The sequence below is a fragment of the Petromyzon marinus genome, chromosome 43 (genome assembly GCF_048934315.1).
Source record: "Petromyzon marinus isolate PM22_M1 ecotype Great Lakes invasive population chromosome 43, UKy_Petmar_22M1.pri1.0, whole genome shotgun sequence".
In the NCBI taxonomy this organism is placed as follows: Eukaryota; Metazoa; Chordata; class Hyperoartia; order Petromyzontiformes; family Petromyzontidae; genus Petromyzon; species Petromyzon marinus.
The window spans coordinates 5,267,388-5,293,003 of NC_133709.1; the positions used below are offsets into that span (position 1 = coordinate 5,267,388).

Here is a 25,616-nt window from a genome sequence, read left to right on the forward strand (position 1 = left end):
ATTCACACCGTACGCAGCAAACCGTGCTAATCGGATGTGCGGGGAAAGGACAACAGACTAAATACAAAAAGCAGTTCTAAATAAATTAGTTTTCAGTCTTGATTTGAAAGTGCATAGCTCCAGTGGCTTTCTAAGGAAGAGCGTGCCAGACGGGCGCAGAAGAGCAATCTGAAAGCGTGCGATGCGGTGACCATCTTTGTTCGACAGTGAGCCAAAAGTCGCTGCGAGGGCGACCGGGTGAGTTCGTGTGATGATGGTTTATGTTCCTTGACGAGATCAGCGAGTTATTGTGGTTCATTTGTGTAAATAACTTTGTGTGTGTAATGAGTGCGACCTTTATAATGTATTCGTTCAGCAACCGGAAGCCAATGCAGCTCAGCGAGCACCGGACGGACACGGTCGTGTCTTGCACTACCCATCACGACACGTGCCAAATAATTTTTTCACACACACCGCAGCTTGCTAAAGTTTTTGCCAGACCTCCCGTAGAGTAGTGAGTTGTAATAATCGAGCCTTGTCAAGACTACGCTACACACCACCGTGTTGGTTATGTCACGACTCAAGAGTGGCCGAATGAGTCGTAGAGCCCACATATATTGAGAATATGTTTTCCCACTTTTTTCTGGCAACAAAACGGTGTTCGATCAGGGGACGCCTTTTGGCCAGAGGACGCCTTTTGGACGCCTTTTGGCGTCCTCTGGTCGAACACCGTTTTGAGACTAGGCTCAAAAGAAAGCTGTCTCTGGTGTGGACCAATCAGTTTCAAGGACAATGCATATATTATCAGAGTATGTTTTTTTGTTTGCATTCTGACCACAAGCATTGTGGTTAATGCAGACATGATTCCTTGTTAAAGGTTTCAGTTTGGTGTTTTAACATCTTAACACCTCTTCTTGGTTCTTTCGGTAAAGTCACGTAGAAGGGAAACAATAAAATAATAAAAATATAAAACAATAATATTCTCACGACATTTCGACTGCAACACAAGCAATCATCATCAGGTGTGAAAACCACAGCAAGAAAATTTGAAAAAAGTGGCGGTTTTTTTTACGTTCTTATCCCGGTGTTTGTTGAAGGATCTCAACGTTATGTGGAAATCCTCCCTGTAGAGGCGGTTAAATTGTGATTTAAAGCTTTCGTGACTGCAGGGATTCATATTCTTGGTTATTTCGGTAAAGTCGCGTAGAAGGGAAACAATAAAATAATAAAAATATAAAACAATACAATTCTCCGGGATAAGAACGTAAAAAAACCGCCACTTTTTCAAATTTTCTTGCTGTGGTTTTCACGCCTGATGATGATTGCTTGTGTTGCAGTCGAAACGTCGTGAGAATTGTATTGTTTTATATTTTTATTATTTTATTGTTTCCCTTCTATGTGACTTTACCGAAAGAACCAAGAATACGAATCCCTGCAGTCACGAAAGCCTTAAATCAAAACCTGTTTTGGTGTTAGAAAAAAGAGGAAAACCTATTCTCATATGTTGGTACTGGCAAAGGAGGTCCCATGACCCAGATATATTGTCCAAATATGTCCCTGTTCAGAGATAATGTCGATGAAATTCACAGAAAGCAATTTGGGGAATTCTTTGGATCAGCTTGCCTTTAGTCTTATTAATGCCACTTATCCTCGTTCATTTTGTTTTCAAAACAATTCAGATAGAACGCCCGCATAATATTTTAGGCAAGCATTTTAATTAATAAATAAATAAACACGCGTTCTGTGCTGCACACACAATACCCTGTCGTCCAAATTATGCCGTAATTTGAAATCCTACACAAGAGCTCTACCCACTAATAATGCTCGTCAAAAAAAGATAAAGGCAAAATTGCTTCTTGTGCTGAGCTCTTCCCATTCTTTGACGATTGGATGAATGTCACGAAGTATATATATAAAAAAAACATATTGGCGGTACGAGAGAACGCGGCTGGATGCAGCGTGGTGCATTGTTCTCCCCGTCATGGTACGACTCAGGCTCATGCTTCGCTTTTAGAATCAATTCCTTTGTTTTCATTGTGGTTGAAAGTATAGGGGCCTCCGGTCACCCGAGCAGTTCCACGCACCCACGGCATTACACCGCATACAAACTGCAAAGCAACATTGATCCTTACGCACCCAATTACCAAGGCGTGTATCGTGAGCTTACGAAGCAACATCGATGGGACGCGTCATTCCACCCTTGCCATCTGGGTTTTGTTGTGATGCCGCGTGGGCCGGGGAGGGCTGGCGTCTGTCCGCATTACGACGCTGATCCACGCGCCCTCCCGAGATCTCACCCCGCGCTTTGAGGGGACCTCGAGTGCGGTAATTTCGATGTTCGCCTCGTTCATTGTAGCACAATAATCCGCGTGGCTATTTTGTTTTCCCCCCAGCGTGATAGGGCCGTGCTGGGCGCAGCTTTCGACGGCTCAATTTGCAAGAGACAGGGTCGGCGACCGAACCCAGTGGCGAGATGTTAACTCCTTCGCCTGGTATGCACGACGTTGTAGGTTCCATCCCGACCCGGTCTCCTGTACATTTGGAGTTTGCGGTGTCTCTCTCCCCATGGTCGCGTGGATTTTTCTCCGGGTCCTCCGGTTTTTCCCTCCACATTTACAATCAACGTCACGCGTTCAAAGTATTTGGCTGCTATAAATGTCCACGTGATAAGTCACTTCGTTGAGCTATCATTTGTGGCCAGGTCGCTTCTGACAAAGAGCTCCATAGGTTAGTGGACCTTACCTGGTAAAATAAAAAAAGATGTAATAGTTAGTTAATACGTTTGTTGGTCTGAAAGGCCACCACGCAGGAGACATCTGGACATATCCCGCTACATCCCACCCCATTCCCCTACCCCCAACCGGCGTGGGCTACTTCCCCAACGTGAATATTGCCCCAACGTGTCTGGAAAGGAAAACAGTTGCGATGCCGTACGGTGTCTGCGTTTATCTCTGGCGTTTTTTTGACGACAAGAGGTACAATCGTGGTGGATAAATCGAGGAGTAGAGGTAGAGAGGAGCCGATTTCAATCCGAGCCCCTCTTGTGGGCCACGGAAACATGGCCGACTAAATAGGTGGCAGCACAAAATGGGATCGCCACCCGTGCCCGTCGCAGCAAAGAAGGCTGCCCGCTTCGATCCCCGATTGGGTGCGCCGTTCCATGTGCAGTTTGTATGTTTTCTGTCTCTCCCCTACCTGCTCTGCATGGGTTTCCTCCGGGTTCTCCGGTTTCCTCCCATAACTCAAAAAGAAAGAAAGTAATTTCTCTTACTGGCATTGGCCAAAAACGCGGTGAAGCTGAAAAATTACTTGAAAATTACTCAATTAGGAACTCACCCACAAACAGCATCAGCAGCATCGCCACCCAAATGAGAAACACTTGGCAGGACCCTCCTTAAAGAAAAATAAATAGAGTCGTGAGACTCGAGCGCAGCTTTCCTGGGTGAGGGGGCTGGCGGGGTAGATCGATGGTGGGGGGGGGGGGGGGGTAAACGCATGAGCGAAGAAGGTGACAGAGCGGCTGTCACTCGGACGAGAAAGCGAAGTACGGCGCGCGAGACTTCGTGACGCCGCCCCGGGCGCCGCTGCCGGCGACCGCGCCACGAGCGTGGGCACCGCCGCCGCCGCTGCCTCCACCGCCGCCGCCGCCGCCGCCGTGCCTCGCCGGGCCCGCCCGCTCGGCCTCATTGTGCGACAGCTCCGTGGTGGCCACGTCGACACGGTTGGCCACCTGCAGCACGTGCACCTTCGTGACACGGCCGCGTCGGTGGTGGTGATGGTGGTGGTGGTGGCGGCGGCGGTGGCAGCAGCAGCGGCGGCCGCAGGCGAACGCGAAGGCCTTGCGGAAGCCCTTGCGGAAGTGCTTGCTGACGAGCGCGTAGACCAGCGGGTTGAGGCACGAGTTGGCGTAGGACATGCAGTGCGAGAGCAGCCTGAAGGCGTAGGTCGCGTGCGTCAGGGGGAAGTGGCCGAACCAGAAGTAGAGGATGAGCACGTGGTGGGGCAGCCAGCAGGCGCAGAACAGGCCGGCCACGATGAGGATCATGGTGGTCACCTTGCGCTTGGCCCTCTTCGACTCGGACATCTCCTCGAGCGGGTCCACGGCCGTCCACAGGTACTTGAGTGTGAAGGCGTAGGCCAGGCCCAGCACGGACACGGGCACCAGGTAGCCGCACACGAACGTCACCATGTCCATGAGCTTGCGCGGCTCCTTGGCCCACACGGGCATGCACATGGACATGTTCTGGAAGGTCACGGCCTGGTAGTAGCTGAGGTAGGGGCCTGCGAACACCAGCGCCAGACCCCAGATGGCCGCGATGACGGCCGCGGCCTTGCGTGGTGTGCGTAGCTCGCGCGAGCGCAGGGGGTAGCGGATGGCCAGGTACCTAGGGTGGAGGGGAGGGGTGCAGGGAGGAGGCACGACAATGCCCAGTCAGGTCACTCTCACGCGCTATCAACCGCCGAGTCGAGAGAGGGTCAAGAGGGGGTCCGTGGTCAATGTCGTCGATGCCATCGGCCACTCGTCCTTGCGTTCTCTCTCTCTCTCTCTCTGTGCTGATGGATCCCGTGGTCGACACCCGGCCTCCAAGGTCTGCTCTAACATTCTCACCTCCACCACCCGGCTTGAGGTGTTCTCCGGGGTTGCTGACCTCTATGTGCGTAGGCATGTGCGCATGTGTGTTGAACCTCTTTCCCACCGTACGTGGCCAACCGTGCTAATCGGAGGTGCAGGGGAAAGACAACAAACTACACAAAAAGAGCAGTTTTAAAGAAATTCGTTTTCAATCTCGATTTAGAAGTTCATAGCTCAAGTGGCTTCCTGATATTGAAAGGAAGAGCGTTCCACACGGCCGCAGAAGCAGACGCTAGGTCCGTTTCAGCGTGCTTAGTTATAACTCTCATATTCCGTCCTTCCAAGAAATTCCCAGCATCATCTCCATGCACCTGTATTTACAAAGCCAGAATCATTGCTCGTTGCTGTGCTAAATCCTGGCTTATACAGTATGTCAATACAAGCATTTATGCTGTCTCAAATGCCCTTGTCTTAACACCAAGGTTACTTCTGTAAATTATTGTTTAAGAATAATGCCCTTAGTTTATCGAGAAATGACTTACTGATTTGTACAACACTTTTTTTCAGAAGGCTCCTGCATTGGGGAATTCGGCCAATTTCATGAATTTGTCTTTGGCCAATTGATAAGATGTGGGAAGAGACTGGAATGCCAGTTTACACCAAATATAATACAAGAAGGATAACGTTTAAAGCTCCACACAAATGCAAGCAACCTACTTGCTGTGCCACCAGGAGAATTCTCCACAAATCTGGCTGTCGCCTGATGAAGCTAGTTGTAATTACTGTCGAAACATCGTACTCAGATTGTAAATGTTGTGGCTTGGCTCTCCAACACACCGGTGTGCTGTACTAGTGACGAATTTCGATTTAAAGCTTTCGTGATTGCAAGGATTCGTCTTCTTTGGTTATTTCGGTAAGGTCACGTAGAATGAGAATAAAATATAAAATGACACAATAAAATTCTCACGACGTTTCGGCCACAACGCAAGCAGCCGTCTTCAGGTGAAAGGTACAGACCTGTCGGGACGACAGAGCTTCAATGTCTCTTAAATGTCTCTGTCGTCCCGACAGGTCTGTACCTTTCACCTGAAGATGGCCGCTTGCATTGTGGCCGAAACGTCGTGAGAATTTTATCGTGTTATTTTATTCTCATTCTAGTGACGAATTGGCACGTTCCCTTTACGTGACAAACCTTACTAGTTGGCTGTGTTGGGTGGTGGCGGGTTTAACGACACATTTATATATTTACGCAATCTTACCAAAAAAACCTGCATTATGAAAATGAACATTATTAAAAGTGTGTTGTTGTTGTTGCTCCGGAAAAATGGAAAGGAACCGAGAGTAAGACCGAACAGAGGATGGCTTGATGACGACACGAGAGATTGGTGCCATAAAAGATGTGGCACTAACTTGAGCACATTGGCACGAGACAGACGGAATAAGTGGAATCAAATGACAAAATGTGCAGGGGACACCTACGGGGCCAGTCTTGCCCATGGATCGTGATGATGATGATGGTAATGAATTAAACGAACAACAACAAATACAAGTATTTTTTTTTGTTAGATAGCATAAATATAAATTTGTCGTTAAACCCACCACCACATGACACAGCCAATTAGTAAGGTTTGTCACGTAAACAAAACGTGGCCAATTCGTTACTTGTACAGCACACCGGTGTGTTGGAGAGCAAAACCACAACATTTACAAGCTTGGTACGACGTTTCACCAGTAATTACAACCTGACATCCAGGCTGTATCGGGCGGTTGTGGCGGGTTTGACCGACACGTTTATATTTACGCGATCCAACCCCCCAAAAAAAACAACCTGTATTATGGATGATATTCGTCGCGAAATCCTACCGCGTGTTAAACGAACAACGGCAAAGTTTAAACGTTGATCCGGGCCGCCCCGAGAAATCCGCGTGCCGCGTGTGCACCTGTCGACGGACACGGCCGCCAGCGTGAAGCTGGAGGCGAACATGGTGAGGAAGATGATGAAGTGCACGGCCTTGCAGAGGAAAGAGCCGAAGATCCAGCCGTCGAGCGTGTAGATGGTCGCCTGGAACGGCACGCAGAAGAGGATGAAGCAGAGGTCGGCGACGCTGAGGTTGAGGATGAAGATGTTGGTGGTGGTGTTGCTGCTGCCGCGCTGCCCGCTGCACAGCAGCACGATGATGACGAGGCTGTTGCCGAAGGCGCCGAGCAGGAAGATGAGCAGGAACACGACGGGCACCGTCACGCTCTCGGGGGACAGCCCCTGGGGCTCCGACGCGTTCCAGAAGGCGACCATGGTGGTGGCGCGATGGGGAGTTGGGGGGGCGGGGGCCGCCGCCTTTGCGGCGGACCGGCGTTCCTCGCGGGGGGGTCCTCCTCGTGTGGATCAGGCTCGAGCAGAGACCGCTGGCTCAGGAACTCGTGGGGCTCAGTTAGCTGTGTGAGCCTGGATCCGAGTCAGAGTCCTTGTCGGGGGTCAGAGTTATTGTGGGGTCAGAGATCCTGTGGGGTCAGAGACCCTGTGGGGTCAGAGTCCCTGTGAGGTCAGAATCCCTGACGAGCTGCAGTCCTCGATCTCGTGCGATGAAAACGCCCGTGGGGCTACTGCCCACGTGGCGTGAAGATCGTGCAGGAGGCATTGGTCTCTCCTGGTCTCGCCAGCATCCCTGTCCACGTGGAGTCCGGGTCCCCCACTGAGACCCGAGAGCTCTGGGGAGCTCTGGGAACGGCTCGACACGGGATCCGCGTCGGACTCTCTTGGGACCGAGCTCCACGCGCCTCTTGGTCTTTCGCCGCAGCGGAGAAGAAGACCCCGCGCGCTACGCAGCGGATCCACCACCGCCAGCAACCACGACGGCCACCAACCTTCGACCACCACCGGTCGACGCCGCTCCGTCAAACAGGACTGCAAGTGAATGACAATCCATCCGTTACTAACGACGGCACGTCGATAAATGGGCAGTCCGCGAAAATGACTCTCGCATCGCACACGTCACATTTGCATCTTCCATGAGACCCACCCCCCGTTCCGTCTAGAAGCTAATGGACCAATTGCAATGGAAGGAGCTGGTGTGGTTATAGGGATACCCACTGCGTGTCCTGACCCGTGACCTAACCTTGTGACGGGCAAAGGGCCGCTAACCATGCCTGACAGAGGCAGCTCACGCTCAATGCGATTGGCTGGCCTTGTGCTCTGCAAACTGAGACAAGATTAGATCTGCCCCTGATTGGCTAATTTCTGCAGGGAATTATCGATCAAAGCACCGTACAGTGGACCGGCTGTCACTCAATCATTCTTTAGGTGCACAGTACGCTTCACATGAAGATACAGGTGTCTTCGGAGCACCCTGCATAAAAGGTGTACGTGATTGCCTGACGTTGGGAGTAATATAGTATTAAAGGCGCTTCCTGCAGTGTAGTTAAACATAACGAACAAAAGTGCAATTGTACCATGTGCAATATGAGAAGGCTTGTGCTTTAATGCAGGTCCTGTGGCATCATTTGCAGAAGGCTTTTGTGTGTGCTTGTAATATGCATGTCAAAGACCAAATTCCAAAACTACAATTATCTACACGGACCCTTTGAAAATAAAATCATAATGCGTGCATGGAATTTTGTGCTGACTAAATAAAATCAAAATACAAAAGATATAACGATGTTTATACCAGTGCCCCGCAGAGCACCCTGCTAAAATATGTATTTTTTCAAAGAGTTTAATTTAAATTATTATTTCCGAGGAAAGCTTTGGCAAGTCTCAAGATTATTTTTCAAGAGGGTCCTTAATTTCTCACTCGATAATTTCCTGAACACCGCTACAGAGGCTGACTTGGTGGAGGGATCATCGGTGTAAGGCACTACCACTAAGAGTACACGGCACGCATATCCACAATAATCCTTTTATTTTTAATTGAACCCAAAATTCCTCATAATCCTATGAACAGGTTGATTTAAAGAACAAGTGAGGATAAACTAAAACGAGATAGATGCGTGTGTATGTTTGTAGAACTTATTTCGCACTGTACGTAGCCAACCGTGGAAATCGGAGGTGCGGTTGCGTGGATTTTTCTCTGGCTCCTACGGTTTGTATTCCCTCCACATTTAGAGACACGTGATGCGACGTGAAAAAAAAACCTCATTTCCAGCAAACAGCGTTCCGGAAAAAAAGTTCCGGCTGAAATTCGGCACTGGTACTGAATTTGGGATGTTGGGCAGGATTGATAAGCGTTCAGCTTCGTGCGGGAGCAAACCGGAGAACATGACGAGAGTGACACCGAGCAATGGGCATTTCCATGGCCACATCTCGCGGACCCCCCATCTGGCAAAGCCCTCCCTTGGTGGTGGCGGTGGTTCTGGTGGCCATCCCCACAGAAGCCCTGACCAGGCTCAAACCCCCTGCTTAGTTTCTGAGAGGCGACAACCAGCGGGTGACATTGGAGGGTGGAGCGTGGAATGGACCCACTGCGATGACGTCGATCGCCACGTGCAACTGCTGGCCAGCTGGCGGTGGCGAAGTATGAACTCCCTCGCCTGGTACGCAGGAGGTCGTGGGCTTCGTTTCGACCCCGACGCCTGTGTATTTGGAGTGTGCGTGTCTCTCTCTCACCCCGTGAGTCGTGTGGATTTTTTTCTCCGGGTCCTCCGGTTTTCCCCTTCCACATTTATAAACGTGCGTCTGGAGTGTTTGGCTACTGTACATTTCCACACGATGAGCCACTTCGTTGAGCTGTCATTCGTGGCCAAGTCGCTTCTGAAAAAGAGCTACATAGCTCAGTGGGGCCTTTTACCTGGTAAAGTAAAAAAAAATGTTAATAGTTTATTTTCACACTGGTTTACCCTACCCCCCCACCACACTCCTTCACGGCATTAACCGACGTATCAGACCCACAGGGAAAAATCGGTTCTGGCAGATGAATCAACCCCCTCGCGCCATCGCCCAATGCGAGGGCGGGCTTCGCCACACCGCGCTCCATCCCCGTGGGAACAAAGACAATAGCTCGAATGAATGGCAATTTCGATGGCAGCTTCCAAATCAAATTCATAATTACCGTGCAGCTGCGTGTCGAGAATTTATTTTGGCAATTTCAAATTTCGACCGCGTAGGTTTTCGCAGTTTGCGCTGGATAAATTCTCTCAAACGTGTTTACATGAGGTTGTTACTGCGCGCTTATTTGCCACGAGGTCTGACGTTTCACAAGCACGTTGCTGGCATCGTCTTCAGGAAGAACCCCGAAAAACACATCGGAGAGCCGCTGCGACACAACCGAAAAAAACATGCAGCAGTTTTAACTTTTTTGTCGATCCAATAACTCTTAATGAATGATTGGCAACCCATGCAGGGTCAGATTAACCCAGATCTAATTTCTCGCCTCAGCAAGACGTAATGCTGCCGGCGTCGAGATCTTCAGAGAATCGTAACAGGGAGTGTGGAGAGAACGAGCTTTTGGCAGCCTGGACACGGCAGACGCACCCGGATGACCTTTTAATTTCCTTTGCGGGCGCTCACATCGAGCATGAAATAGCGAATGGCGCTGTCAACGGCACGGACAAAGATGAAGAGGAAAACGACAGGAACACGGAGCGCCCCGGCGTCATCCGGTGATTAAAAAAACAACATTAAGTGGTCAAAAAGCGGATGGGCTGTAAACTTTGGTTACACACGGGCAGGCTTTGACCTCCACCGTGCACCCGGTCCACTTCGTTTAACGCTCATCTGCTGTTCCAGAGCATCAGCACGCGCGGTCGCTGTGCGTGCGCACGTGCGGGTGCCGCGTCTCGATGCCTCCCCCGAGGTCAGCGGCTCTCGACTCGTGTTGTGTGCCCCCCCCCCCGACCCTATCCGCGGGGCGGAGCTGGGGGAAAAGTTTATTGCCTCTCGAGGGGGGGGGGGGGGGTAGGGGGAGGTGCAACTGCGTCATGGATGCCGTGCAGGATACATTAAAACTAAACTCTTTATTTTTTTTAAATAACCAGGTAAGGCCCACCGAGCTCCACAGCTCTTTTTCAGAAGCGACCTGTCCACAAATGATAGCTCAGCAATGTGGCTTATCACGTGCAAATCTATGGCAGCAGCAAAACCAAATACTCTAAACGCGCCATGTTGCGGCGGAAAAACACTGGAACGCGCAACATGAAATGAACGCCTTCCCGAGTTGACCGGGGTCGTGGACACGTGACCTCTCTGTACATTCGTGACCTGGCGTGGGAAATGCGGGGACCGGTGGTCTCAGGCCACCAAGGTTGAGGCCTACCGCCGTGGGCCTCCACCTTGGTCACCAACCTCTCGGTGCGGCTCCGGTGACTGTCTTGGTGAACTGCCCTCTCCCACCCCACCCTCGTGCCACGCATCGCAGCCTCTTAGCCTGGCTATGTCTTTCGAGGTTTCCTGCCACGTTTGAGTCCGAACCTCCAAGTTTCTCCTCCGTCCCTTCCATGCAGGGTCAGAAGAGAGGGGAGAGGCAGGTGGGGGCGAGTCCAACGGGGTAAAGGCAACGCACAGCCATGCGCTGTGAAATCAACACCAGGACATTTATTTTATTAAATGTCACTTTTGGCTGGAGGGACCAGTGGCAGATCCAAGTTGTGACGGGAGGGGGCGGGGTGATGGGGGAGGTTGCCCCCACGTGAGATCTTAAAAATTGCTATTTTATTGATGTTCACCAGAGAAAATATGTTGAATATTATTTTTAAAGATATATAAAATGTAGAGCTCTATTTAAATTATAACTTTTAGCACCCCGTTGGCGAGTTTCTCGATCCGCCTCAGGTGGGAGCCTGACGTTCCACTGCTTATCGCATGAGGGGCACTGCAAATTGAAGAACGATGATGCGTTTGTCAAGAGCCAGCATTTTCAGAGCTGCAGTAGCACAGATAGAGAAAGAAAGAATTCCATCCGTCTCGCGGCAGCTCTTGGCCGCTATCTCGCGGTCCGCCCAGTGCACCGCATTCGATTGCATACGGCCGCGGCAATGTTTTCACGGGCTAAATGCCAATGTCGAGGTCTGGGAGCCACGACCAGCAGGCTTCGGGGGGCTTCGCTATTCCTCCTTCACCGAAGGAGAGCGGACTACTGCGGTTGACCATTCACGCAACAGGTTTGGGGAGATGGTGCCATTCTCGCAGCGGCTCCGCGTGGTTTCACGTTACCTTAAAAAAAACACACGCACGCAACTAATACCGTCATCCGGGCAAAATGGGCGTCGTTCATTAGAACAACAACAACAAATGTGCCCAAAAAAGTAATCGGCTTATAACGCCGGGCATCACAAGGCTCCGAAAGCCACACAATACCCACATGGGGAGGTTGAGAACCACAGCCGTAGAAGGGAACGGCGAGCTTGAAGTGGCTTCTCCTGGAAGCTCGCCCCAACCCCCTCCCACGCCGATCCTTGCAAGAGCGTGGGTCCAACGGAGCCGAGTTTGTTGAGGGCGCAGGGCAACAAAACACGGAACGTCGTTTCCAGCCCACCGGTGGCAAAGTTCTGAAGTGTTATTTCCGTGCCGGTTTCACACAAGTCCCAATTAGGGCGCCCGTCGCACGGATGTGGGGGAGGCGAGAAAGCGGGGGGGGGGGGGTGAATCATATCGATTCCTGGAAAAACCCTCAGCGGGGCAAAAATATCTATTCCGTTGGAGGAGCGGCTGACACTAATTGGCATTCCTTTTCAATGTCATCGCCGTGACCTTTAGGCTGCATCACAGTACAGGTCAAATTATCACAAACGATGCCACAATAACACAACGCATTTATATATATTTTTAATGACCAACTTCGTCATTGTGTTTATTTTTAATTACCACAGCCCACTGTCGATCCAGTGCTTGTCATGGCGGTTGTTGTTGTTGACCATACTTCACCACACCGGTCAGTGAGGGTTGGTATATAGATATTATTTTGCCAACACAACATATCACTACACATGAATATAATAGGAACGGTGTTATAGTATTATTTATTTTTTATCCACAAAAACCTTACCAGAGTCTCAATACAGTCATTATTTGGAGGTTCCTGCTTTGGGGGTGCTTTGTCAATTCCACGAATGAGTGTGTGCAAGACGAACCCAGAAAACCTATTCGGGGATAATACACTGAACGTTCTGCACAGACGGATTCAGTCCATTGACCGTTCACGACGTCTGTTCGGCCATCACCAGCCAAGTGGGTGCATTTCTTCATTGGGTAAAAACCCACCTCGCAACATCGCCACCTGCTGGCAGACAATAATCTCCTGGGATACATACTCTTTGGTTCTATTCGGTGAAGTCACGTAAAAAACAAAAATAAAAAATTCACGACGTTTCGGCCACAACACAAGTGGCCTTCATCAGGTGAAGGGACCAGACTGTCTAGAGGACAGCGCTGGAGTGAGCACAGCCAAGCTCAGACCGCGACCTTTAAGCTGTGTGAGAGGAAGCAGAGCGCCTTGACAAAGGAATTAGCATAAAAATTAGCATTTAATTGGCGGACTCAGCATGATGAACGATGTAGAGGGGGGGGGAGCATGTGCAGACCGGCGAGGGGGGAGGGGAGTTTACATATTGATGGTGTGGGATACTCTCCACTGCTACGCCTGGCCCAATCATCTGATTGCATGTGTAGTGTGGCCAGCAGCGGCAACTGTGGTGGACAGAGAGCGAGCGCACACGCCTGGGAGCGTGTGCACGGGTTGTGTCGGCAGAGCGGAGGAACTGGGACAAGGGTCACGGAGGACCCCGTCTGTAAGCCCCCGGAACCTGCTGGCGGGTTCGAGAAGGGAGGCGGAGCCGGTCCGCGCTGGGAGCATGACAGGAGCCAGAGGGCGGGGGAGCTCGAGGCCGCCGGTTTCTGGGATTGGATTCGTCTCGTTGTTGCCGTCGTCTCGTCGCCGCCGTCTTCGCTCGGCATTGCGCTGCCGGATTGCTGTTGGCTGTCTCAGTCAGCGCCGTCAGTGTTAGACGGCTTGTGCTGTGCGCAGGCTAAAGAGTGTGTGCAGGCGAGACCGTGAGTGTTCAATAAAACAAGGTGCCCCCTTCAAACCTCGTCTCCGAATCACCGACACTGTGTACTGTGTGCGCGTTGAACTTATTTCGCACGGTACATAGCCAACCGTGCTAATCGGAGGTGCGGGGGTGGGATGGACAACAAGCTAAACGCATGCAAAATAATGTTCCGGTGAAAAAATGCCATCAATAGGAGCACATTAAAAAGGTAGAGCAATGTGGAAATGAACCGTGGTCGTTCTGCTTTATGTGTTACTTCCACCTCTAACGATGTCACTATCTAGTAAACGTCTTCCGAACTTCTCGCGCCGTTTTTAACCCAATGTTTACTTTGTTGCCCTGAAAAATCCCGATTAGTCAGTTACCCAGCTTGTTCCGGTGCCAACGGCCCGCAGCAGCCACGAGCAACAGAGTTATTCTCGTGGTGGAGAGAAGTCCAGCCAGCTGCCAGTCAGGAAACTGGACGCATAGGATATTTTAATAGGGGCGCCGTGGTGCTGAGATGTTAATTACCTCGCCTGATATACTGGAGGTCGTGGGTTCAATCCCAACTGTGACACCTGTATATTTGGAGTTCGCGTGTCTCTCTCCCCGTGGTCGTGTGGATTTTTTTCTCCGGGTCCTCCGTGTTTTCCCTCCACATTTAGAATCAACGTTGCGTTCAGGGTATTTGGCTGCTATAAATTTCCACGTGATAAGCCAGTTCGTTGAGCTATCATTTGTGGCCAGGTCGCTTCTAAAAAAAAGAGCAATACAGTTCAGTGGGTCTTACCTGGTAAAATAAAAAAAATAATTGAGTTAATCGTTTTAATAGTATGATTTTTTTTATAACTAAAAACATGATTGAACGGCATGTACTGTTTGTTACTGAACGTCCAAATGGATATATCCGTATTATTGTGATGTAGTTGGGTTTTTTTTTATCCTGCAAAGCTCAATGAGGTGAATAAAATATCAAGAGAGAAAGAAGTGCAAGGCTGAGAATGATTCATAATTTGTTGTTTGGGTCAGACCGCGTAAATACACTGTGTGTCGTAAACCTTCCTCCACCCAACAAAGCAAATTAATAATGTCGTGACCTGAACAAGCGACGGAACAATGTACGACTGCTTGAGCAGCACCACATTTTAATGGGTACGGCGTTTGTCTGTTCAGTTTATTGTCATTCCCCTGCACTTCCAATTAGCACGGTTCGCTACGTACGGTGCGAGAGAAGTTTCTACAAATATGCATGCAACTAGCGACACGAGGACGTTACGTCAATGTATCCTCGTCATAGACTTTAGTAAATACGTCTCTAACCAAAACAAAATCCCCATTCTATTATCACAGCGGGACTTTAGAGAGAGGGAGTGGGATGGAAAGCGAAAGAGGGATGACGTAAGGCACACGCCTCAGCAGACAATCCGAGACACGGTGGGTGGTGGGGTGGACGACAGAGAGCAGAGATTGGCCTCATTAAGCGCGCGGCTCCACACGCACACCACAGAGGCATCGGTGCCTCTTGTTGCCAAAGGCTCGGACCAATTGCCTCGGTCGCCCAGTAAAAACAAAGATCCCCCGTATAGCCTTCGCAGACTGTTGGGGCAAGTGCTGTTGTCGAGTAGCACCTAATTGGGGTCGGGATAGCACACGGAGGGGGGGGGGGTGGCCAGCACCACGGCCGGCCGCCTTTGTCTCCCTTGTGGCGATGTTTACTACACGCCGCACCAGGTAGTCGTTTGCGGCTGAGTCGACCTAGGGGAGGCCCAGGATGAGTTCAGATGATCGTCACCGGTGTTGGCCGTGAGCGAGAAATCGAACCCGGGTCGCCAGGTTCGTAGCGCAGTGCGCTCACACACAACAACAACCGCCATTCGCCACTAAGTGGCGGTGACGTCACCACAACGCTTGTGCCAGGCTATGTGCACCTTGAGGCCACGTGAAGTGTCGAACGCCCGCTGGCAGGAGGTCACGGGGCAGACCCAGGTGCCACGGGTAGACTGACTGAGATGACTGGCTGATGCACCACCTGTGCCCCCTACTGTGCCAATCTGCTGTGCTTTAGCCACCCGGCGCTCCGCTCGTTGTTGTGAGCGTCGCTCCTCCGCCCTCCGTTGTTGTTGGAGGGCGACTGCCTCCAACTGCCCAGTAGCGTCCTTCACGAGCCTCCTCCACAGAGGCCGATCTTGACACCGCTGGTACCAGTCATCGGCAAGTCCACTCAGCTCCACGTCCTCCTGTACCACATCACTCCATCTCTTCTCTAGCCCGTGCCGCGCCCGTTTAGCCCCCTCGATCCGGCTGAACAAAAGCTGTTTCGGCATGCGGTGGCTGGGCATGCGGGCTACATGACCCAGCCAACGCAGCCTTGCCTGCCGGAGGTGCTCACCGATGGGACTTTGTTCAGATCTTTCGAGAATTTGTGAGCTCCTCACACAATCCAGCCTGGTTAAACCCAGGATTGATCGTAGGCAGACCGGCCTAAATGTTTATAACCAGCGAAAATGTTCCATTAGGGGGGTCCACGTTTCGCAAGCGTAGAGAAGGGAGGGAATAATGACCGTGGCCGAGAAGACCCAAAGCTTCGTGCGGAGCGACAGACCAGGTAGCTTCCACACAACATTACGCAACCGATGAAAAGATAACGCCGCTCAACTGATTCGGAGTGAGACCTCTGCTGTTAAACCGGAGCCGGTCATGAGCACACTGCCCAGGTATGGGAAACTCTCCACTCTCTCCACAACTGCCCCATCACCGATTGGGAGTTGTGGGGGTGGAGTGCCCGATGGTACAAAATACCCAGGCAGGTGCTGCGTTTTGGTTGGGCTGATGGTAAGGCCCCCCACCTCTTAGAGACACACTCCAGTTTCAGCAGCAGCGCCTCCAACTCCTCCTCTGAGCGAGCAGCTCCTTCATGTGTGTGTGTGTTTTTGTATTTAGGGCCTCTTCATAACATGTGCTACAGGCCCCGCATTAGCTTAATCCCGCACTGAGCAGCAGTGTCGGATTTTCGGCGAACCGTCGAACAAAGACGACGGCGGCCACCGGCATCGCGCGGCGCTTTCAGACGGGCTTCTGCGGCCGTCTGGAACGCTCTTCGCCTTCCCGAGGAAGCCACTGGGAGCTATGCACTCTTAAATCTACATTGAAATCTCATTTCTTCAGAACTTGCTTTTTTTTCGTGTGCGTTTAGTTTAGTTTATTGCCCTTCCCCCGCACCTCCGATTATCTCGGTTGGGCTACTGCACGGTGCGAAAGAAGTTCAACGTACGCACACACAGAGTCTGTACAATTCCACGTCCCGTGTTCTACCGCGGTCACAGCGGGAGGAGCATCGAATGTCTCTGCCCCCCCCCCCCCCATGCGAGGCTGTCGGAACCCACCCCACCCCTTTCCCACCCACCCACCCATCTCGACTTTTTTTGTTTTACAAATCGCAAACCCTCGTCAGATCGGGAGGGAATAATACGACGCACTCGACCCGTTCAGACCCGTCAATTAACAAGTTCAGAGCGACTGTCGATGTCGGGAATGTCCAACCCCGGACGCGTGTCAAGGTGTCAATACTCTCACTTTCCTCTCTCCGCTACGGAGCCCGTGAGCCAAAGGATGGTGGGTAAAGTCTACCGTGGGCAGAACGATTCGCGTATAAACTGTCCGTTCTATAGACCTCGTTAAATTTGTACTATTTCCGTGCCATGTTTCACGTCATGTGCTTTCTCCCAAACACGCGTTAAACATACGAACATACGACGGGTTGACCCCCTTTTGTTTGTGGGTTTTACAACTCCAACACACGCGTGTGCCGAGCTGGTAACGAATTGTCAAGTTTTGTTTACGTGACACACGCCTTACGAATTGGCTGTGTCAGGTGTGGCGGGTTTAGCGACACATTTATATTTACGCGATCTAACCCAAAAACCTCTTGATTATTGATAATATTGGTTACTGCGTGTTAAGCTGACGGTACCCTCATTACCGGCCTTCGTCTCAGACGGAACGACAACGGTGGCCTTGCTGTCACACGGATTTGTGATCCAGAGAAAACATTCTTGAAGAAATTATTCGGTGGCGATCCTGGATGGTGCTAATAAGCTATGTTTTGGCAAATGGCTCCTCAAGGGGAGCAACGTAAATTGTGTGTATGCTGAACTTCTTTCGCACCGTACGTCATCATCCTTGGTTATCTTCGTCGTGCATTGTTTAGGCCGCATCCCCCATGCAGTACAAATGGGATATTTGAGATAATTACTCAGAAAGGCAGCGTTTGGAGACCAAAAGACAATGTTTAAAAAAAATACCGTGCAAACAACAGCTTGACAACGTACACAACCAACGAAATTCATTTCCGCCAACGTGGCATTAATAATGGGATGTTTTCCACCAATGCTATGACTGCCCTACAAGTAACACGCAGGGTGAAATTGATTTTCAACTCGAATCCATGAGGTCCAGAGTCCAGATATTTCTCTCGTCGGCATAAGTCTACCTACTGGTTCCATTTGTTTAATGCGGCCGATAACTGCGAATTATGTAATAACCATGTGAAGTTCAACATACATAGATATATTATCAAGCAATCTACTATCGTAAGGGACCGTCCATAAATGGCGTCACGTGATTTTGGACGATTTTTGAGCCCCCCCCCTCTTCGTCACACGGCGTCACAAAAAGTCAGACCCCCCCCTCAAATACGACGTCACAAAGCTCTGCCTCCCCCCCCCCAAAAAAATATATAAAACATGCTTCAAATCGCTATAAACTATTGTCATTGTAGTGCGTATTTAATGTAGCGCTGCACTCTGATGTAGGAGAAAACATTTATTGAAAAGCCTATTTAATTAAGTAGAACGTGTTGTCTATATTTATTTAAAGTTGCGCATTTTGATGTGACGTCACATTTCTCAAACCACCACCCCCTCCCTCGTTACACATCATCACAAATGTCTGACCACCCCCCCCCCCCCCCCCAGGTGCGTGACGTCATTTTTGGACGGCCAATGAACGACTCCTCGTCATCTCGACCCGTTACAGAGTGTCATCTCTCAGGGGAACTGTCTCAATTTGTTATCTATTCAATAACAACCTTTGACCTGGGTGATACGGACAGAGCGGCGGATCCAAGTGGGGGAGGGGTGGAGGGTCAAGTGGTGGGGGGGGAGGTCAAGGGGTGGGGGGGGGGGATTTAGGAGGGGGGAGGGAATCGCCCACCACCCCCTCCCCTTCTCCCCATCTCGTGACCTTGAAATGTGCTCATTTTATTCAGCTTCAGCATAGAAATTAGTTATTATTTATCTCAATCAATGTAGGGCCATACATAAAATAAAGATTCGCCTTTTGGGACCACCCCAAATCCCCCCACTTTGGAAAGTTTCTCGACAGGGCTCCGTGTGAGCGAGTCTGCCTGTCCACCTCTGTCGCTCACGAGCGGTAATTCACACGATTCACTCCCATCTCTCTGCTCGTTCAATTCAAGGCGAATGTGTCCCAAGAGACGGAGACGCGGCGATTACCTGGTGGCTTGCTCTGCAGGGTTGTTTTGTTGTGCGCAAAACCCAAGAGATCCGGCTGACGCCGTCATACACCTCTGTACGTGAGAACGACGACAACCTTAAGTGCCAACGCACACCTCACGCGAAAATATATCACGTTAGGCGCGGCTCGTTATTGTGACACGCACACCGTGTCAACCCATACGGTTTACCCCGTATTTTTGTACACGAAAAATTTAGTTTTCAGGTCCAGCCATTTCAATATGGGCAATTTATTTTTGTTTATTGTTTGTGTTTCTCCCTTGCGATGGGACCTTTTAGGATGAACGTTGAGATTTATATGGGCACGGGGTGACCAATAAAGTCTGAATTGGTCTGTAATAAGGTAGGGCACTGGCAAGGGGTTGACAGGTATGGACACGTAACCCACCTGGAGTTGCGGGTGTTTCTCCTCTGCGGTACAAAACACCCAGAGCGTACGATGGGAAGACGGATATCTCGCGATCAGAAGCAGAATTTGTATTTATCCTGGAGAAATCCGATGAGCTATGAAAGTACTTTTTCACAGATGTCCAGGAGGGAGGGGGCAGAGAGTTTCAACAACAAAATTACAAAAACACAATAGGGGTGTAAAGTATAGTAGTAAAGGTAAGCAAATTACGAAACAAATATATATACAAATAAAACCAAACGATTTTATCTTACCAGTAAAAAAACAAACTGAGCTATTAGCTTATTTTTCAGAAGCGACCTGGCCATAAATGATAGCTCAACGAAGTGTGGAAATTTATAGCAGCGGAATACCATCGGAGGGGAGAGCTACACACAGCCGCGAAGTCCTGAATGTTGCAGTGGTATCGCACAGCTGACAACAAAGAGGAAGAATGGCAGATTTCCTTGGACAGCCACCTCAACAGGAGGACAATCCTGGGGAGACCGGGACAGGTGGCAACCATAACCTGAGTCACTCACCCACCACCTCCATCGCCGGACATTCTCCATTGCACTGTCGCAAGACAGAACCCAAATGTCGCCACTGCTTGAATCCGTTTGGGCCCTGCACGTTCAGTGTAGTGCTCGTGCCAACGGCGTCTCAGAAGCCAGCAGCATCTGTTCGACAGGCCTAGCTCTGCTGATTAGACCCAGCAGGACAAAACTGGCCCGAGTTTCACCCCGTTTAAAACAAACGCCCTTAGGCCGATTAATTTAAAATATTTATATTCGTACTTATTATGCATGTGCAGAGACTAAGTTCGCCCGTTGATTAATCTGTCAATCGTGTTCCGTGGCAAAAAGCATGGCACGTGTCTTTTTTTTCTGCGCAGGGCGCCAACATCGATGTCAAGTCGTGGTTGCAGGAGTCACGTGACCCAATTAGAGAGCGATAAATCACTAACCGCATGCGATTCAAACGGCACAAATCAAATGTAATTGGACGGGCCCACGTCATGAGAGCATATGGTGAGATTTGAACACTAATTAACCCGTGGAGCGGAGACCGAGAGACGGCAAATGAAGTAGCGGGAAAGAGACAGCGCAAGAGATGAAATCACAGAGGCCACTGCCGGACAACGAGAACCACCTACCCATAACACCAAGACGTCAACGGTGTACCTCGCCACGGACTCGACGTCCCGATCTCCCTGCTGAGATCGCGCAGCTGTCGCCATCCTTGAATCTCACCAAGATCCGGAAGAACGCCCAAGGCGAACAGAGTGGAACAACGCGGGCGTCCGGAATGAACGCCTCATTCGAGACCCACACACCGCCTTTGGCATTCCTTCCTCGAAGACACCGGTGGTCCAACCATTAACCGCACCTCCGATGACCACGGTTGGCCACGTACCGTGCGAAAGAAATTCAACATACATGCCCACAGCCACAACAGAACGTCAAACAGGCCGCTGCACTCATCTCCTTCACAAATGGAAAGAAAAAAAAGACTGCGGCCATGCAACCTCAAACTACGTACCACAGAGTAAACCCACTGGACACCCATCTCAGGCCTATATAAGACCTTGTTTCAGTAGCTCTCTCTCACCTGAAGACGGTCGCTTGTGTTGCGATCGAAACGTCGTGATCTATTAATTTTCTATCTACGTGACTTTACCGAAAGAACCAAAGAGTATGGAAACCGGCTGGAGTTTGCGCTCCTTTAATGGAGGTGGAACAGCAACATTACACGAACTCTCGCTCTCTCTTCGGAAGCTCTCTCTCTCTTTCTCTCGTCGTGGCCAGCAGCAGACCTCTACGTCGGCGTTTAACTCCGGAAGATGTTCCTGCCATAGGCCAGAACATAACTACCTGGCAAGAACGAGGAGGAAGTCATCGACTAACATGGGGGGAGGAGGCATTTGGCCAGCAGTTGGAAAGTTGCAGGCTGACAACCGCTCATCCTCGCAGCAGCAGCGGCAGCGGCTTTTGGCAAACCCGACCCAAAAAAAAATGACGGTCACTGCATCGCGCGCTTTCAAATGAGCTTCTGCGCTCTTCTGGAGCGCTCTTCCTTCCGACACATGAGCTATGCACTTTCAAATCTAAGTTGAAATCTCATTTCTGCAGGAGCTGTTTTTTTGTGTTGAGCTTTGTTGTCCTTCCCCCGCACCTCCGATGAGCACGGTTGGCCACGTGCGGTGCGAAAGAAGTTCAACGGCAACTCAATATACACGACGACATCAACAACAACGCAGTCAATTCTTACAAGGTACGATTCGCTCCACGGATCATGCACGAGCTGAATCGTCGATTGTGCTCAATAAATTGACGCGTTGCAGGCCCCATCCACGTGGGCGAGCGAGCGAGCCAATGCAGAAGGTTTAACGGCAACAGCAGCCAGGGGCGGCGAACACAGTTCAGGTGAAGTTGGACAGCCCATCAATTAATTACCGAGAGTTCAGATCCGGAATGCGGCAGGGTGACCCGCTAATGGCCCTTTAATTGCAACCGCGAAGTTAATGGCGCACCGAGCAATAATCGAATGTCATTTGATTTCAAATAGATGGGAGTTAAATTGATGGCAGTTAACTGGAGGCGAGTGGAGAGTCTCTCCGGTGATCACATGGAGACGCAAAGCAATTGTCTACCCTCTCCCCACTCGCCATCGGGGGCCATCCAAATGTAACCAACCCACGGCTCCGGTTTGATTGGGATGTGGTCATTATTGCAAAAGGGTGAAATAGATTACGAATCACACTGTGAGCGATTTATGAAACATTGCCTTTTATTATATTCAGCATGATGTGGGCGTAAGTGGAAGCTTTTAGCGGTTTGTTAATAGGTTGCTATTATCGTCCGTCCGTTTGCTTGTTTCTGCCAGTGCATTCCTGCATCATTTGGGGGGGAGAAGCGGAGGAGCGGTGGCGAAGCGGTTAGCGCATCCACATGTGTTCAATCCCTGGCCATGGCCAACATGGTCACGAGTGAGTCGGTAGTCAGGATGAGTTTCGGATTTAACTTCTGAGATTTGTGATAATTTTTCGGGGTGGGGAGGGGGCAGTTTTCAAAGAGAGATTTGAGTTTGCAGATACGGATACGTAATTTAATTATTTTACGAGATAACAGTTGAATTTGGTAATTTTCTAACTTTGAGAATATTTTTGTTTACGAATTTAAATGTTAAAAAAAAACCAGAGCTCACACTCGTCAACGACACCGCGGCTTTAAAAGATACAAAATATATAATCGGCGGCGTCTCTTGGTGATCGCACGCACCCTTTGTCAAGAAAGGCACAGCAGGTGTGAGCGTCACTTCCAGACACGTCAAACTTTGCGATCAGAACCTCAAACTTCGTACGCTTTGGGGATTTAATTCCAACATAGGTATCGCATCCCCACAGTAGCAAGTCACGTTCTGACCCCGTGCCCCTCACGTGACATCTGTGAAAACGAACTTTTATAGCTCCTCGGATTCCTCCAGTATAAATCAATATTCAGATTCTGCCAGAGAGGTTTTTTTTTTGGGGGGGGGGGGGGTTAGATCGCGTAAATATAAATGTGTCGTGAAACCCGCCACCACCCGACACAGCTAATGAGTAAGATTTGTCACGTAAACAGAACATGCCAATTCATTATTAGCCCAGCACACCGGTGTTGTGGATTTGCTTAAGTGACAAACCTTACTGTCTGCTGGTGAAGGGTTTAACGACACATTTATATTTACGCGATATAACCCCCCCCCCAAAAAAACCTATATTATGGATATTTGGTCGCGAAAGCCTACGTGTTAAACATTCCGATTCTGATCCGAACCGGTTGTCATTTAAGGCATAGTCACCTCCCATTACTTACAATGGTATCAACATTGCACGCGAATCCAGTAAACGGGGTACTTTGAGCCAACGTTTCACGTTTACTGGGGATGCCGTCATCCGGCAGGGGATTGTAAAAATAATTAACTAGTATAATAGCGTGGATGCACAACACTGTTTCACGTGTATAGTGGCTTCGCCAAACAATTACGTTTTGCATCCAATAACAATCTACGCGTGCTTCTGAGGACCGTTTAGAGGCTTAAGCAACAGTACTGTACATAAAGTATACAGATGCAAAGGGCACGTGTCGCGTGAGATACATACCTCGGTGGTGATTTTAAATGCAGGAGGATTCTCTTCTCTTAGACAATCTTTCAAAAGGCAGGGCAATGCAAAGAATTGGAAATATCTCAAAATTCAAGAACAAATAACTCAGCCCCACGAACAGTCGGCGTGAGCTCTGTCTAGCCAGAGTAGGGCAAGCAAATGTTACCTTTCTGATATGCCACGTTCTTATCGGCTTTAACAAGTAAACAATAGAATAGTGGGCGAAATACTCCGTGTCATCTTCCTCAGTGTTCAACGAGCGACTGAGATTTAAGGACCCACCGAACACACAAACGAAGCGGCTATCATAATTCAAAACTCGCCGAGGAACAACTCGTTTTACAATTTTTTTTTTAAAAATAATCCTAATTAGTTATTATAACGAATGAATAAATAATGAGTAGCGCTGCTGCTTGTTCGCTTTGCTTCAAATGGGAAAGAGAAGAGGAGGCGTTCTGTGAGACGTGGGGTGGGATGGGGGGGGGTGGGTGGGTGGGTGGGAGGCAGAGATGGAGGCAGTGCTCTTCGCGTTGTCTGGACCAGGACCAGAGTGGCCGTGGCGATCTCGACGCTGATTATTTGAGGCGCGCGGCCGCTGTGGGATGGCATTTGTGGCGGTTGTCATGGGAACGCCGAGGTGCTCATTCCTCGTCTTGGGCGGAAGGACCGTGGCAAGGGGAGGCCGGGCAATGAATGAATGTTCACGCGTTGTCGTCCCGCCCTCGCCACCCAAGCCACCCTCGCCACACAGATTTATTATTTTTAAATTGGTGGTTGACCGCCGGTGTTCTTGGTTTACCCCTCACCCACTTCACACCAACCACCCACAATCGACCGCTGATGGGGTTTTTTTTTAATTGTATTTCTTGAGGTAGCTGTCGAATCTGTCATCGATCTGCCCGGCACCTTTACTAACAGAAAAAAAGTCACGTGGGTTTTGTTAGTTTGTGTCAGGTGCGCAATAATAATAATAATGATGATGTGAATACAAAACGCCAAGACAATATGTTAATTGGTAGTTCACACCTCTTCTGCATGGCGCTGTAATATATATCGTTCTTCTGATGATTATAATAAGAATTACATTTACATAGCCCGTTTCATCGCGGATCTCAAAGCGCTGTGCAGGACACAGCAACAGCAGACACCCGGCATAAAAAATAATATAAATACATTCTTCTGCCGTAGCTGATCACTGTTACAACGCTGCGGGTGATCACGATATAATTTTCTCCGATACCAAGGTTCTTTGCAAACCCACGGGTTTATATCAGAGATTTGTTCACGAGGCAATTCAGATTTACAAACACAGACACAATTTCAACCGAGAAGATGGTTTCAAATTAAGCAACCATTGGAAAGATGTTCTAAATCGAACCAAACATTAAACTAATTTTCAATGGTACAGTATATTTTTTCAAGTAGTGGTATCCCAAACTTTCGCAGCTGCTTAAATTATCTTTTCACACCATCAATATGTAAACTCCCCCTCCCCCCCTCGCCGGTCTGCACATGTTCACCTCCTCTACACCGTTCATCATGCTAAGTCCGGCAATTAAATGCAATTGTTTATGTTAATTCCTTTGTCAAGGCACTTTAATTCCTCTCACACAAGCTTAAAGGTCGCGGTCTGAGCGTGGCTGTGTTCACTCCAGCACTGTCCTCGAGACAGTCTGGTCCCTTCACCTGATGAAGGCCACTTGTGTTGTGGCCGAAACGTCGTGAATTTTTTTATTTTTTGTTTGTTTTATACTTTTACGTGACTTTACCGAATAGAACCAAAGAGTATGGATCCTTGCAGTCACGAAAGCTTCAAATCTAGAATTTTAAGAATCGTTTACTAAATGAACTAAAAGTTTAACAAGCGGAAACCCATTTTTAAAAATGTCCACAGGCTCAGCGATCCTGATATTTCGTGGAAGAGCGTTCCATAGCCTGGGAGGTGGCAGCCCCTGAGATACAGCTGCCATCTTAATGTGTGCCTATCTGTGTGTCTCTGTGTTATCTCTCTCTCTGCTTGTTGTGTCTCCATGTCTG

The 25,616-nt window shown here is 49.7% G+C and overlaps 1 protein-coding gene across 1 annotated transcript; it reads right to left on the minus strand.

Annotated features, from left to right (window-relative positions):
* Positions 1-748: 748 nt before the first annotated feature.
* Positions 749-24,043, minus strand: GALR2 (galanin receptor 2). Its single transcript, XM_032969898.2, has 3 exons — positions 23,577-24,043; positions 6,493-7,454; positions 749-4,364 (listed from the first exon to the last, which is right to left on the minus strand). The coding sequence occupies exons 2-3, from the start codon at positions 6,843-6,845 to the stop codon at positions 3,503-3,505; spliced, it is 1,215 nt and encodes a 404-aa protein (XP_032825789.2). The 5' UTR covers positions 6,846-7,454; positions 23,577-24,043; the 3' UTR covers positions 749-3,502.
* Positions 24,044-25,616: the final 1,573 nt, after the last annotated feature.